Source organism: Sapajus apella, unplaced genomic scaffold (assembly GCF_009761245.1).
Source record: "Sapajus apella isolate SASKATOON/1434 unplaced genomic scaffold, GSC_monkey_1.0 scaffold2, whole genome shotgun sequence".
NCBI lineage: Eukaryota > Metazoa > Chordata > Mammalia > Primates > Cebidae > Sapajus > Sapajus apella.
In genome coordinates this window covers 60737360-60749775 of record NW_022436942.1, presented here as the reverse complement: position 1 = coordinate 60749775, position 12416 = coordinate 60737360, and the positions used below count along the sequence as shown (strand labels likewise).

General features: G+C 38.9%; 1 protein-coding gene across 2 annotated transcripts in view; it reads left to right on the top strand.

Moving 5' to 3' along the window:
- The window catches only part of IGF1 (insulin like growth factor 1), a 77002-nt gene extending 67105 nt beyond the window's left edge, over positions 1 to 9897 (top strand). For both annotated transcript variants that reach the window (XM_032299428.1, XM_032299435.1), the window contains exon 4: positions 9334 to 9897. In XM_032299428.1, the coding sequence (XP_032155319.1) occupies positions 9334 to 9393 (60 nt within the window). In that variant the 3' untranslated portion in view covers positions 9394 to 9897. The remainder of the gene's footprint in view (positions 1 to 9333) is intronic.
- The last annotated feature ends 2519 nt before the right edge of the window (positions 9898 to 12416 follow it).

Genomic DNA, 12416 nt, shown 5'->3' with positions numbered 1-12416 from the left:
CTGCAGGATTCCTTTGTCTTCTCAAAAGCCTGTTTCTCATCCTGAACTAAAAACTATTCAGGAAATAAAGGGGACATTATTGGAGGGGTGGAAATAAGTTGGTTTTCTTATTATTGTATCTTCTAAGGATCCAGGGACTTCAACCACTTCTCATCTAATATACAGAGAAGGATTCTGTAGATCTCCTATCTATAGATCACAGTAACTTTCCAATAGAGCCAACTTGCAACTTTGGAAACTTCTAGGTCTAATTACTGACCCATTACAAGCCAATCTTGCTTCTATCATCCCCTGCCCCTACTTCTATTAGGGACTGGGGTTATTGGCAAAACCTATCAAATGCCTCTTCTACCACTTTCCCATTTCTTAACCATAAGCCTCTAACTTCCTCTATTTAGTCTGTCATATGCTTTCATGCCCATTGGGTTAGATAAAGGAACGTTCATTTATTTGAATAGGCATCTATTATGATCACTCTGGAAAAAAGATGACAATGGGTTACCCTGTCCTCCTGGGCTTCTCTAACTGATACAGTCAAAATGTCCACATGAAGATAAGATGTTAAGAGCAAGATCTATGAAAAGCTGAGTGTGATAGCAACTCTTGTCTCATAAAATAACTCCAAAGTTCCTAGTGAAAGACCAAGAAAGTTTACATCAAACCCAAACAGATCAAATGGCCCAAGCTTCTAAGCTAGGATCCATGGCAAAAGTTTCTACAATGTCCTATGTGCAATGTATAAACATTCACTTGGGGCTTTCTGTCTAGCCAACACCAAGAGGTTAAGTAATCAAAGACCAACTAGCTTTGCCATCTGTAAAAATGTGATGTGCTATTTTCACAGCTTTAGTTCACAATTATGACAAGACAAAATTCCAAAGGATTAGGAGCAAGACCATGGCAGGCTGGGGTTGGATAAGGTTCCGATAATTGTAGAGTTGGGAATAGGCAATATTTATGTCATGGTGCAAGTGTGCGGCATGCTTGACTAGCTCATGAAGCGTTGGAAGACTAGAAGGAATGAAAAATATGAATGAATCAATAAATGCGTAGTATAATGACGGTTATTTTGTCAGTATTGGTTTACCTAGGTCACTATTAGATGCTCTGATTTGTCTCTCTATAATGTTTCTAACTTCAAAAGAACACGAGGATGAAGGTAAAGGTGGCACAATGCCACAATTCTGATTTAACAACAACAACAAAAACTGTATGCATGCATGAAATGTTCTTGAGCCATTCTCTGCCTTGGACGAGTAGTGGCTGGCAATCTGCATGTTTACTTTCATATGCTGAAGACTCCCATCAGCCTCAAACAGATGCAAATCACTTTAACTTGTCATAGTGTTATTTTATTCATCCTAAAACTTCAAGAGAGCCTTTCAAACTTCCAAAATTTCTTTCAATTCAGTGAAGAGGAAAATTCAGAGCACGGCATTTGAATGTTCTGCCCAGATTTGTCACACACACAAGGAATGAGTGAAAGAGGGCAACACCCTTTCCTCCTAACCCTGTGAACTCATCACTATTGCACTGAAATGACACCAAAAGGAAAAAACCCTAGGCCTCACATCTCCCAAGGACACTGTAATAGGAGTTACTGCATACACTAGTTTGAGTAACTCTAGCATAAATTGTGTGTCAGATGAAACAATGACATTTCAGAGGCTTAAGAGAAAAAGAACAACCAAATCCAGTTTTTAGGTAAGAATGTGCTGAATCTTTAGTACATATCAGCAAAATTGTTAGAATCTGGTGACTTTTCAACAATTCCAAAATCAACTCCCTCTGGGAAAGATAATAAGCTTAAACTTTTTTTAAATTTAAAAATGTAACACAAACAGCTAACTAAACAAGCTGCCCATAAAATCAGCAGTCTGGGGAGCCCTGATCCTGAAGTATTTTACAACATCCTTCATGGGAATTAAAGACAATATAAACACCTCTTGTCAGCAAGGAAAAGCACCCGTTGGCATTTTTTTTCTCTGTTCTCCAGGCTTTTGAAACATTTTGATAGAGATTTTTTATATCACAGGCAGAAATATTTGAAATAGAGTCAGGTGGTAGCCTTTAAAGAGTAATAAAGTTACTAAGTCAAGATAATCTTGGAATAAAGTCCTCTGATTCTTGGGGTTTCCTAGGGATGCCCCAGTCACTAGAAAACAGAGCTATAAGTCCACTCTCCCAGCACTCAAGGGAGCTCTGGAAACCAAGGAGGTAGCTACTCTTTGCCCATATTCAGGCAGAGAAAGGGAAGCACTGTAGCATAGAAACTGCTATGACAATAGTAACAATTAAAAAATAAATTTAAAAGACTCATAGTAGCTGATATTGATTAGGTACTTGCCCTGTGGCAAGGGCTATAGTGAATCACCTCATTTAGTCTTTACATGAAGCTTGCAGATTGCGTACTGTAATTATCACTATTGTATAGATAGGAAAACTCAGGCTGAGTATGGCAAAATGTCTGGCCAAAGTCTTGAACTAACAAGTAGCCAAGCAGAATCCAAGCCCGAGAGAGATAGACCACAGTGTGTTAATCAAGCACTGCACTCTCTCCTGCATTTCTTAGTTGATATTTATCATACTACAATCTGTCACTTGTATGAAATGACGGGAGGCTCTGTGCTATTTGTCCTTGTGGAGAATGCTACAGGAAGAAAGTAAGCAGCCACACAGCATTTACTGTTGACCTGAACTCTCTTCCATCATTCCTGCAGGAAATTTGAGTCCATTTAATGAGCATTTCCTCATTGGCCACTTTGCTCAAAGCACTGTGCTTGGGTCTGGGGAGGATATAGAAGTGAAGGAAATATGCTACCTGCCCCCACAGAACTTATCTTTTAGTGGAGAGGCAAACATGCAGAATTGACTGTACAGAACATCAATGCTTGAACAAATGTGGAACCAGAGAGGGCTTTTATAGTACACAAGCTAAAACAGACTGATGGTGCTAACAATTAGGTTCGAGTGTTTTTTTAAACAGTAGGCTCTCTTGCACACAACTATACCCTATGCCAGGTAAATGGGTCCAGGTTTATACAACCAATTACAACACCACTCTGAGGTAGGTGATCTTACCCTACCCTTTTATTTTATAGAAGAGAAAACTGAGGACAGCACAATGTAGTGATTATCAAAGATCACACAACTACTGTGTGGGAGAGCTAGGATTCAAACCACATGTGTTAAGACAGGTCCTCCAAGAAGCAGAAGATGGGAAGGTGTTAAATGAGCAGGAGTTTTATTAGGGGGAATTCATGTGTGAATGGAAAATAGGGGAGGATAGAAGCCATCAGATTGCAAGGCAAGCCTGACCCCAAGGGAAGAAGAGAAGGAGAGCAGATTGGTTGGAAACATTTTAGATGGGTCTATGGTCCAAGGAAGGTTCAGCAAAGTCATCAGGAAGTCTTTGAGCCCAAGTTTGGCAATGAAGTTGCCCCAAAAATTTCTCTGTTTCTCAAAAATAGGTCTGCCACACTTGGTCATTAGCTCTTGGGAGGGGCCTGCCCTGGTCCAATCCACTAGAATCAAAGAAGAGTGTTGTACTGGCAGGGGGTGAGGGGGAATTCCCACCACAACCACATAAAAAGTGGAATGAGGTTTTCAGAAAAAAACATGAGGCTGGGCTGACCAAAACTGTGTCCAGTAAGTGTATACCCTTCACGATGTTAAAGCAGCAGCCACATAAAGGAGCAGTACAGGTTTCTTGAAATTGCGCCTTGTTCTTTGGTTTTAAAGTCATATCACAAAGTGCTGAGTAGATCGCATGACCATCACTTTGCCTGGCTGCCAGAGAGAAAAGGCTGATCCAACCCTCCTGGAATTTGAACTTGTGATTCCCCGAAGTAAAGTAAGTAAAGAGATATCAAAGTTGATACTGAGACATCTAAGTCATCCTCCACCATTTCACATGTCCCCAGGCCAAGCTAGCAAAATTGTTGTAGCACATCCCTTTCAACAGGTAAAGGGCTGGTATCTGAGCCGTCTCTCCAATCATCCCCTGCTCTTTTCTTCTCGTTTTGCCCTTTCTGGGAGAAGGTCAATGCTGAGTTAGTACTTTATGCAGTACAATAAGCTGCTGATACTCCATGCCAGACAGAATTTTCCCAGTGTTTTTTTATAGAGTGCCAGGCTTTTCCTAGACTTCATGTCATGCAATACTCAAATTGTTTGGAGTGGGTAGAGAGGAAAGGTGGTCTTATTGAAAACATCACAGCTTCCTCCCTGAAGTTTAAACAGCCTATTTTTATCCTTTTAGATTCTATCTCTCAGGCAAAATCTTATAAAGATAGGTGGGGAGAAAAAAAAGGGGTTATAATATCAAGGACTTCACTTTTGCTAATTGAATACTGTGCTCCTAGACCTCTAAAAATAGCCATTACAAATGGGCTCCAGCTTGTGGTAATACCCTCCTCATTGAGTCTTCTGTCCCATGGCACAGCCTTGCCCTCTAAACCAGCATCTACCACCATCTGGGAGCATGGGCAGCTAATGATATTATCCACTATTGCTATTTGAAAGAGATTTGGACTTGAAAGCACTAGGTTTTTTAGCTCTTGGGGAGGCAGTTTAGCAGAGTGGTTAACTGGTGAGCTCCAGAATCAGAAAGAATAGGTTCAAATTCCAACCACTATTACATCTCCACAATAAGAAAGTAGGCAAGTTGTTTACCCTAAGCTTCAGATTTCTTAAAAATAAAACAGCCAAGACCCTAGTACTTATCCTTGAGAGAACTTTAAGAAAAAAATAAGAAAATATATGCAATTTACATGCATACTACAATCCCCAGCATGTAACAAATGTTCAAGTAATGGGAACTGTCATTATTTTCGTGATTGTTCTATCGGTTTGTTCCTCTACGACCTCAAGGACATTACTAATTCTTAGCGAGTCTCGGCTTGTACGTGGGATGACATGAATAACACCATATCACCTCACATGGTGATTGTAAGGATTCGGTGAGATTATTCCGTAAACTATAAATCCTCTGTAAATATCAAGCAAGATTATTATTATTGCCATTGTTATTAGTCCGCAGGGTTTTTTGTTTTTGTTTTTGTTTTGTCTTACTCTCACTGCAACCTCCACCTCTTGGGTTCAAGCAATTCTCCTGCCTTGGCCCCCTAAGTAGCTGAGACTACAGGCACATGCTACCACATCTGGCTAATTTTTTGTAGTTTTAGTAGAGATGGGGTTTCACCAAGTTGTGCAGGCTGATCTCAAGTGATCTGCCCACCTCGGCCTCCCAAAGTGCTGTGTTACAGGTGTGAGCCACCACACCTGGCACAGCGATCTTAATTGAAAAGTCTGTGGATAGCTTTCCAAAGGAAAGCTTGGGTCTAGGATAAGAATCAAGAGAGAATGGGAGAAGGTGAATAGCCTCTTCAGGGCCTTTCTAGCATCCTAAATATGTGTGTCTGTACATAAGGGGTGATCACATATATCACAAATTAAACCCTCTGCAAACTTATTTCCTAATCAGTTGGTTAACCTTTCCTTCTGAAGGGTAAACCTTTTTTTTTTTCAAGAAACAAAACAATATTTTTATTTTCCACTTTGTTATTTTGTTAAAAAATAAAAAATTTGCCATTTTTACCTTTTTTTTTTTTTTTTTTTGAGACAGAGTCTCGCTGTGTTGCCCACACCCCAGTGAGCTGGAGGCTCAATGTTTTCTTAACAGTCTCACCTTTGTTGGTGTCAGTAGGAAACAGTATTTACCCACTACTGTTTTCATTTTAAAAATCTGTCTAGTTGCATACTAGAAACAGTTTTAGCTGGTTTGTTTGTGTTGGACAAGCTGTTAAAGTAAAAAGGTTTTGCCTAGATGAATGTGGGACAGTTTCATAATCCTTCAAGAAGTGCACCAAAGGTGGATGCCAGCTCCGATGATGGCTGCTTCTAACATGCCTCCACTTGCCGCCCATTGTCAAAGGTGGCCAGCATAATTAAGTTAAGACAATGAGCAAAGCAACAGATGCAACTGAGACCCAGTCCCTGAGTGCTTTTGTTTTGTCACTGTCATTGTCTGCAACAAAGAAGCCACATGTGACAGCCTGGGACGAGAGCCAAATGCAAACCAGATGACATCCCAGCTGGTTTGAATGGCCTCCACCAGGCACGTGTCTGCACGGGAACCATGCTACTTGGCACAGCATCTGCTTCACTCAAGTGAAGTTTCAGCCCATGGCTTCGCTGTGATCCTGAGACAGACCCAGAAGAAACAGACCAAGGGAGATCCCTCTGCTCAGATTTTACACTTTATGTCTTGTTTTTTGAGAGAAAAGAAAAGAGAATCTCTCTATTAGAGACAAAAAATAAGATGTATGTGGTTGGCCATTCTGACCTCAATTATTTTTGCTATAACCCCCTGCTAATTTAAAGAGTGAAGCATAGGTGGTATCTTAATATTTCCTTGTAGAAATTTGCAATTAAGTTGGCTTGAGAGAAAGAATGGAGATTAAACGCTTTAGGAGGCTTTCTTTTAATTTGTTCCCATTTCATTCTTGAGTATTTTCTTAATTGAGGCATTGAAGATGCTGAAAGATCTGATTTTCAGCTGGCATGCCTTGTAAATGGAAAAACAAAAGGCAAAATTCAAATTAGTGTGTTTCTCTGCTGTGAATTAATTTGGTTAGTAGTTAGGCAGAGAGGTGGCATCCTTAATAATATGTGTTTTGGGGGTTTGATAAGCTACAGACCATCAACAGTGTTGATTGAGAATTGAACAGAAATGTTTCAAGGAGTTTTAGAACATTAATGATGCTGTTCTGTGGCCCTATGTGTCCTTCTCTCATTTTTCTAGAGAACTCCTATAAGAAAGCAGAACATGGCTAAGCATGGTGGTTCATGCTTATAATCCCAACATGTTGGGAGGCTGAGGCGGGCAGATGACCTGAGGTCAGGAGTTCCAGACCAGCCTGGCCAACATGGTGAAACCCCATCTCTACTAAAAATACAAAAAATTAGCTGGGCATGGTGGTGTGCACTTGTAATCCCAGTTACTTGGGAGGATGAGGCACAAGAATCACTTGAACCGGGGAGGCAAAGGTTGCAGTGAGCCAAGATCACGTCACTGCACTCCAGCCTGGGTGACAGGGTGAGACTCCATCTCAAAAACACAGAAAACAGAACATGACATAAGATTAAGAACACAAGTTTACTGGGAGCTTAACAGGAGATGCTTTGCACCACAACAAACGCATCTTAAGTGGTCTTTTGTGATATTTGAGGGAAGGTGCCAGGATTAAAAACAGATGGCATTTCAAGTTATTCTATACAAATGCCCAGTTTCTTTCTACCAGCTTTTTTTCCTTTTTGCAGTGGTCACTGACCTATTTTAATGAATGCTTTTCCACAATGATGCCATCTTCCTTCTACTCAGTCAGTATAAGATGTTGACCATCAACAAAATGCAAGCTACCTTTCATGAAGGACTTGGTGATAGCTCTAATGTTCCAAGTAGAACTGAAAAACATGTGTAAGAAAAACTGCCAGATCCCTATGGGCCTTGACCGATAGGTATTATTTCCAAGGAGTGGTGGTTGATTTTTTTTCCCCAGCCTCCATATTAAAACCTCTCACCTTCTCCAGGTCAAGGTCTGAGTAATCTCAAATGTGTTCAGCTCCTCACAATGTTGTGATTGTGTGGGTATTCACTACCTTAGCCAGAGGGAACAGTTTGAAGATTCCAGGTATCATGGAGAGAACTCCTGTTTTTGGTTTTGAACCTCATTCTATACCAATAATTATCCATCACATCCTTCTATAGCGGGATCTCTGGCTAGAGGTAAAACCAAAAAAAAAAAAAATAGTACCTTAGGTTTATGCATATAAATGCCAGTTCCTCCTTCATTTTATTTCAAAACTCCTTATCTACATACCTTGCTATTTAAATTATTCAAGGATAAAATAATAACTGTAAGAAAAGTATTATAATATAATGACTTAGTTCTGCACATCACAAGGGAGTCCCTCATACCCATTCATTCATTTAACTCATTTTACAGACATTTATTGAGCACCTGCAATAACCTGGACACTGTTTTAGACACTGGGACTGTAACAGTGAACAGACAGACACATCTCTGCTCTCACAGCACTTCTATTCCAAACAAAACTCAATATACAGGCCAGGTATAGCGGCTCATGCCTGGAATCCCAGCACTTTGGGAAGCCAAAGCTCGTGGATCACCTGAGCCCACTAGTTAAAGACCAGCATGGGCAATATAGCAAAACTCTGTCTCTACAAAAAATAAAAATAATTATTCAGGTATGGTGGTGCATGCCTATGGTCCCAGCTACTCAGGAGGCTGAGGCAGGAGGATTGTGTAAGCCTTGGAGGCAGAGGTTGCAGTGCACTGAAATGGCACCACCACATTCCAGTCTGGACGACAGAGAGAGACCCTGTCTAAAAAACAAAACGAAACTCAATATCCTTAAGATAACATCATTGCTTGTTGATGAGGGATGGTAGCACCACATTAGGAACCCAGAACTTTCAGTCTTGGTATGGTTACTTTCCTATAAAGGTGACAATACTAAGAGGAAAAATGAGTTAATAATGATAATAATGAGTTAATAATAAATAATGAGTTAATAATATGCAGTGCTTACCATGTGCCAGGTCTATTGTAAGTACTTTTATATATATGATGTAATCTTTGATCCTATAAGGTAGATATTATTATCCTAGTTTGAATAATGAAGAAACTGAAACACAGAGATTGCCACTCATAAAAATTTACATAGCTAGAAAATAGAAGAGCTACAATTTGAGCTTAGCCCAGTATGTCTGTGATTTTATAGACTCAAAATTAATTATAAGACTTCCTAATCTTCAATTTCTAAAACTCTGCCTTGCTCTAGAAGAAAACAAGAAAAACAATGAAAAAGAAATGTTTCATTTTTTTACAAAAATTAAAACAGAACAAACTGCAATAAAACAACAAAAGATGATCCCAGAATGTGATTGATTTTGTTTCTTACTAGGAGAGGAGCCAGAGGCCAGAGGGCTGGATTTTTCAGGATCTTGTTCCTATCAATGAATCTGTGATAGAGGCAGATGAATCCAATCTCATCTTTGTGTATTTATAAAGCTCTCTGTGGTATTCACGCCACCAGGGATACAGGGACGATGTCTGAGTGAGGTTTGGCAAAAGTATTAAGGGCTTGTACACCTATATACACCCTTCTCAAGAAAACCAAGGCCCAAGTTCTCTATTAGCTCAACTGGTAAGGCGTAAGATATGGAAGGTTGAGACCCACTGTAAGAAATAGATGGATAAATAAAACTTCATCAAGTTAATGTCACTTTTTCTTCCTTATTTATAGGAAGTACATCTGAAGAACGCAAGTAGGGGGAGTGCAGGAAACAAGAACTACAGAATGTAGGAAGACCCTCCTGAGAAGTGAAGAGCAACATGCCACCGCAGAATCCTTTGCTCTGCACGAGTTACCTGTTAAACTTTGGAATAACTACCAAAAAATAAGTTTGATAACATTGAAAAGATGGGCGTTTCCCCCAATGAAATACACAAGTAAACATTCCAACATTGTCTTTAGGAGTGATTGATAAAAGGTTTGCACCTTGAAAAAATTGTCCTGGAGTTGGTAGATTGCTGTTGATCCTTTATCAGTAATGTTCTATAGAAAAGAAAAAAAAACATATATATATATATATATACATATATATATATATATACACACACACATATATATCTTAGTCCCTGCCTCTAAAGAGCCACAAATGCATGGGTATTATGTAGATCCAGTTGCACTAAATTCCTCTCTGAATCTTGGCTGCTGGAGCCATTCATTGAGCAACCTTGTCTAAGTGGTTTATGAATTGTTTCTTTACTTGCACTTCTTTCTACACAACATGGGCTGTTTGTTTTACAGTGTCTGATAATCTCCTTCATCTACACCCACCACCTCCCTTCATAACCTTTACATTTGCCGAATTTGGCCTCCTCAAAAGCAGCAGCGAGTCCTCAAGAAACATACCAATTTCTAACCCACAAGATTCCATCTGTGGCATTTGTGCCAAATATAAGTTGGATGCATTTATTTTAGACATAAAGCTTTATTTTTCCACATCATGCTTACAAAAAAGAATAATGCAAATAGTTGCAACTTTGGGGCCAATCATTTTTAGGCATATGTTTTAAACATAGAAACTTGCTTCAACTCAAAACAGTTTCTTCAAATGAGGAGTTAATGTGCAACCTGATTAGTAACTTTCCTCTTTTTATTTTTCCATATAGAGCACTATGTAAATTTAGCATATCAATAATACAAGGTATATCAAACAGTATATAAAACTCTGTTTTTTAGTATAATGGTGCTATTTTGTAGTTTGTTATATGAAAGAATCTGGCCAAAACGGTAATAGGTGAAAGCAAAACAAAAGGGGAAGCCTGGAGCCAAAGATGACACAAGGGGAAGGGTACTGAAAGCTCCATCCATTTGGGAAAGAAGGGAAAGTCCCCCAAATTATGCCTTCCAAGAGGAACTTCAGACACTAAAGTCCACTGAAGCAAATTGGACTGGCGAGTCCAGAGAGGAAATTGTGGAATGGAAAAAGCAGAAGGCTAGGAATTTTAGCAGTCCTGGTTTCTTTTTCTCACTGAAGAAACAAACATTTGCCAGCTGTGCCATGGACTCACCAGTGTGACCTTGGGCAAGTCACTTCACCTCTCTGTGCCTCAGTTTCCTCATCTGCAAAATGGGGGCAATATGTCATCTACCTACCTCAAAGGGGTGGTATAAGGTTTTTAAAGATAAAGCTTCAGGTTTGTTTGGTTTTTTTTTTACCCTGGGTTGCTGTAAGGGTGCAACATCAGAGTGCTTGAGTTGCTGAGATTCTATAAATAACCCATTCTGAGATTCTATAAATATAAGGAATTCTATAAATAACCCATCTGTAGCGTAGCTAGAGATCAGTTAATTGAACGCTCCTGACATCTCAGTTCTTGTCAGTGAAGCTATCCAAATAACTGGCCAACTAACTAGTTGTTAAAAGCTAACAGCTCAATCTCTTAAAACACTTTTCAAAATATGTAGGAAGCATTTGATTTTCAATTTGATTTTGAATTCTGCATATGGTTTTATGAATACAAAGATAAGTGAAGAGAGGAAAAGGAAAAGAAAAAGGAGAAAAACAAAGAGATTTCTACCAGTGAAAGGGGAATCAATTGCTCTATTTATTAGCACTCACTGACTCTTCCATGCAGTTACTATGTATCTAGTATAACCTCTTTTCATACTATAAATAATATTCTATTCTTTTTGAAAAACACGATTCCTTCTTTTCTAGGCAATATAAGGAAAATGACCCAAAGTTTGAAATACTAAAACAATAATAAAAAGTCACAAAGTCATTTTCTTTAACAAATTTTGCTCTTATTCTTAGCTGTATATACATTTTTTAAAACTTTTGTTAAAATATGTTTGACTGGAGTTGTCAGCTGAAAGGCAAAAGCTGCCATCCAACAAGAACTTTCCCACTTAGAAGGGTAGGCCCTAGCTCTCTGTGAATGCCTTTTATCCGTTCAACTGAAAATTGGTATCAAGAAAGTCCAGAGGTTAGTACAGGTTCATCACAGCCTATAAAATAGCCCCCATCTGCAGATCAAGATTTTCTCGTCAGAACAATTAATTGTCCAGCATTCAGATCTTTTTATTCACCTTAGAACTTTTTGGTTAAAAGCATCCAGGCTTATTTCATGCAAATTTTGTATTTTACCTCCTTGGAAAGCGTATATGTAAAACAAAAATAACATCTTCAGTTTTTCTCCCACTGGGTCACCTCAAGGATCAGAGGCCAGAAAAAAAAAAAAAAGAGAGAGAGAGAGAGGGAGAGAGAGAGACTCTCCCTAGATCTCTGAATATATGCAAAAAGAAGGCCCTATTTAATGGAGTCAACACTCCTGTTCAGTTAATAAGTATTTTAACTCTCAATCCAACAGATTTGAATTAAGCACCTCAAGCATGCTCAGCAATGTCCCAATCACCATGTACAGACGTAGAAGAAACTCTACATCTGCCTGTTTTCCAGACATATGGGTTCTGTGGAATAAGATACTAGACTCCTCTTCCCAAAATGGCACTTCTTTTTATTTCTTGTTCCCATTATGTACCTTTTAAAATTATTTACTCTCAACAAAACTTTATAAGCAGTCTTCTGCAGACTTATGTGTTTTCTGTCATAGTTAGATGTGATAATTCTAAGACGGTCTATTACTTATTTTCTTCATTTAATTCTATCCACAGTCAAAAATCCCCCAAGGAGGAAAGCTGAAAGATGCATTGCCACATTATCTTTCTTAACTTTTTCCAACACATAATCCTCTCTAACTGGATCATAAATCAACAAATTTAATATAACTCATTATGCTATTTTTTTAATGAATTAA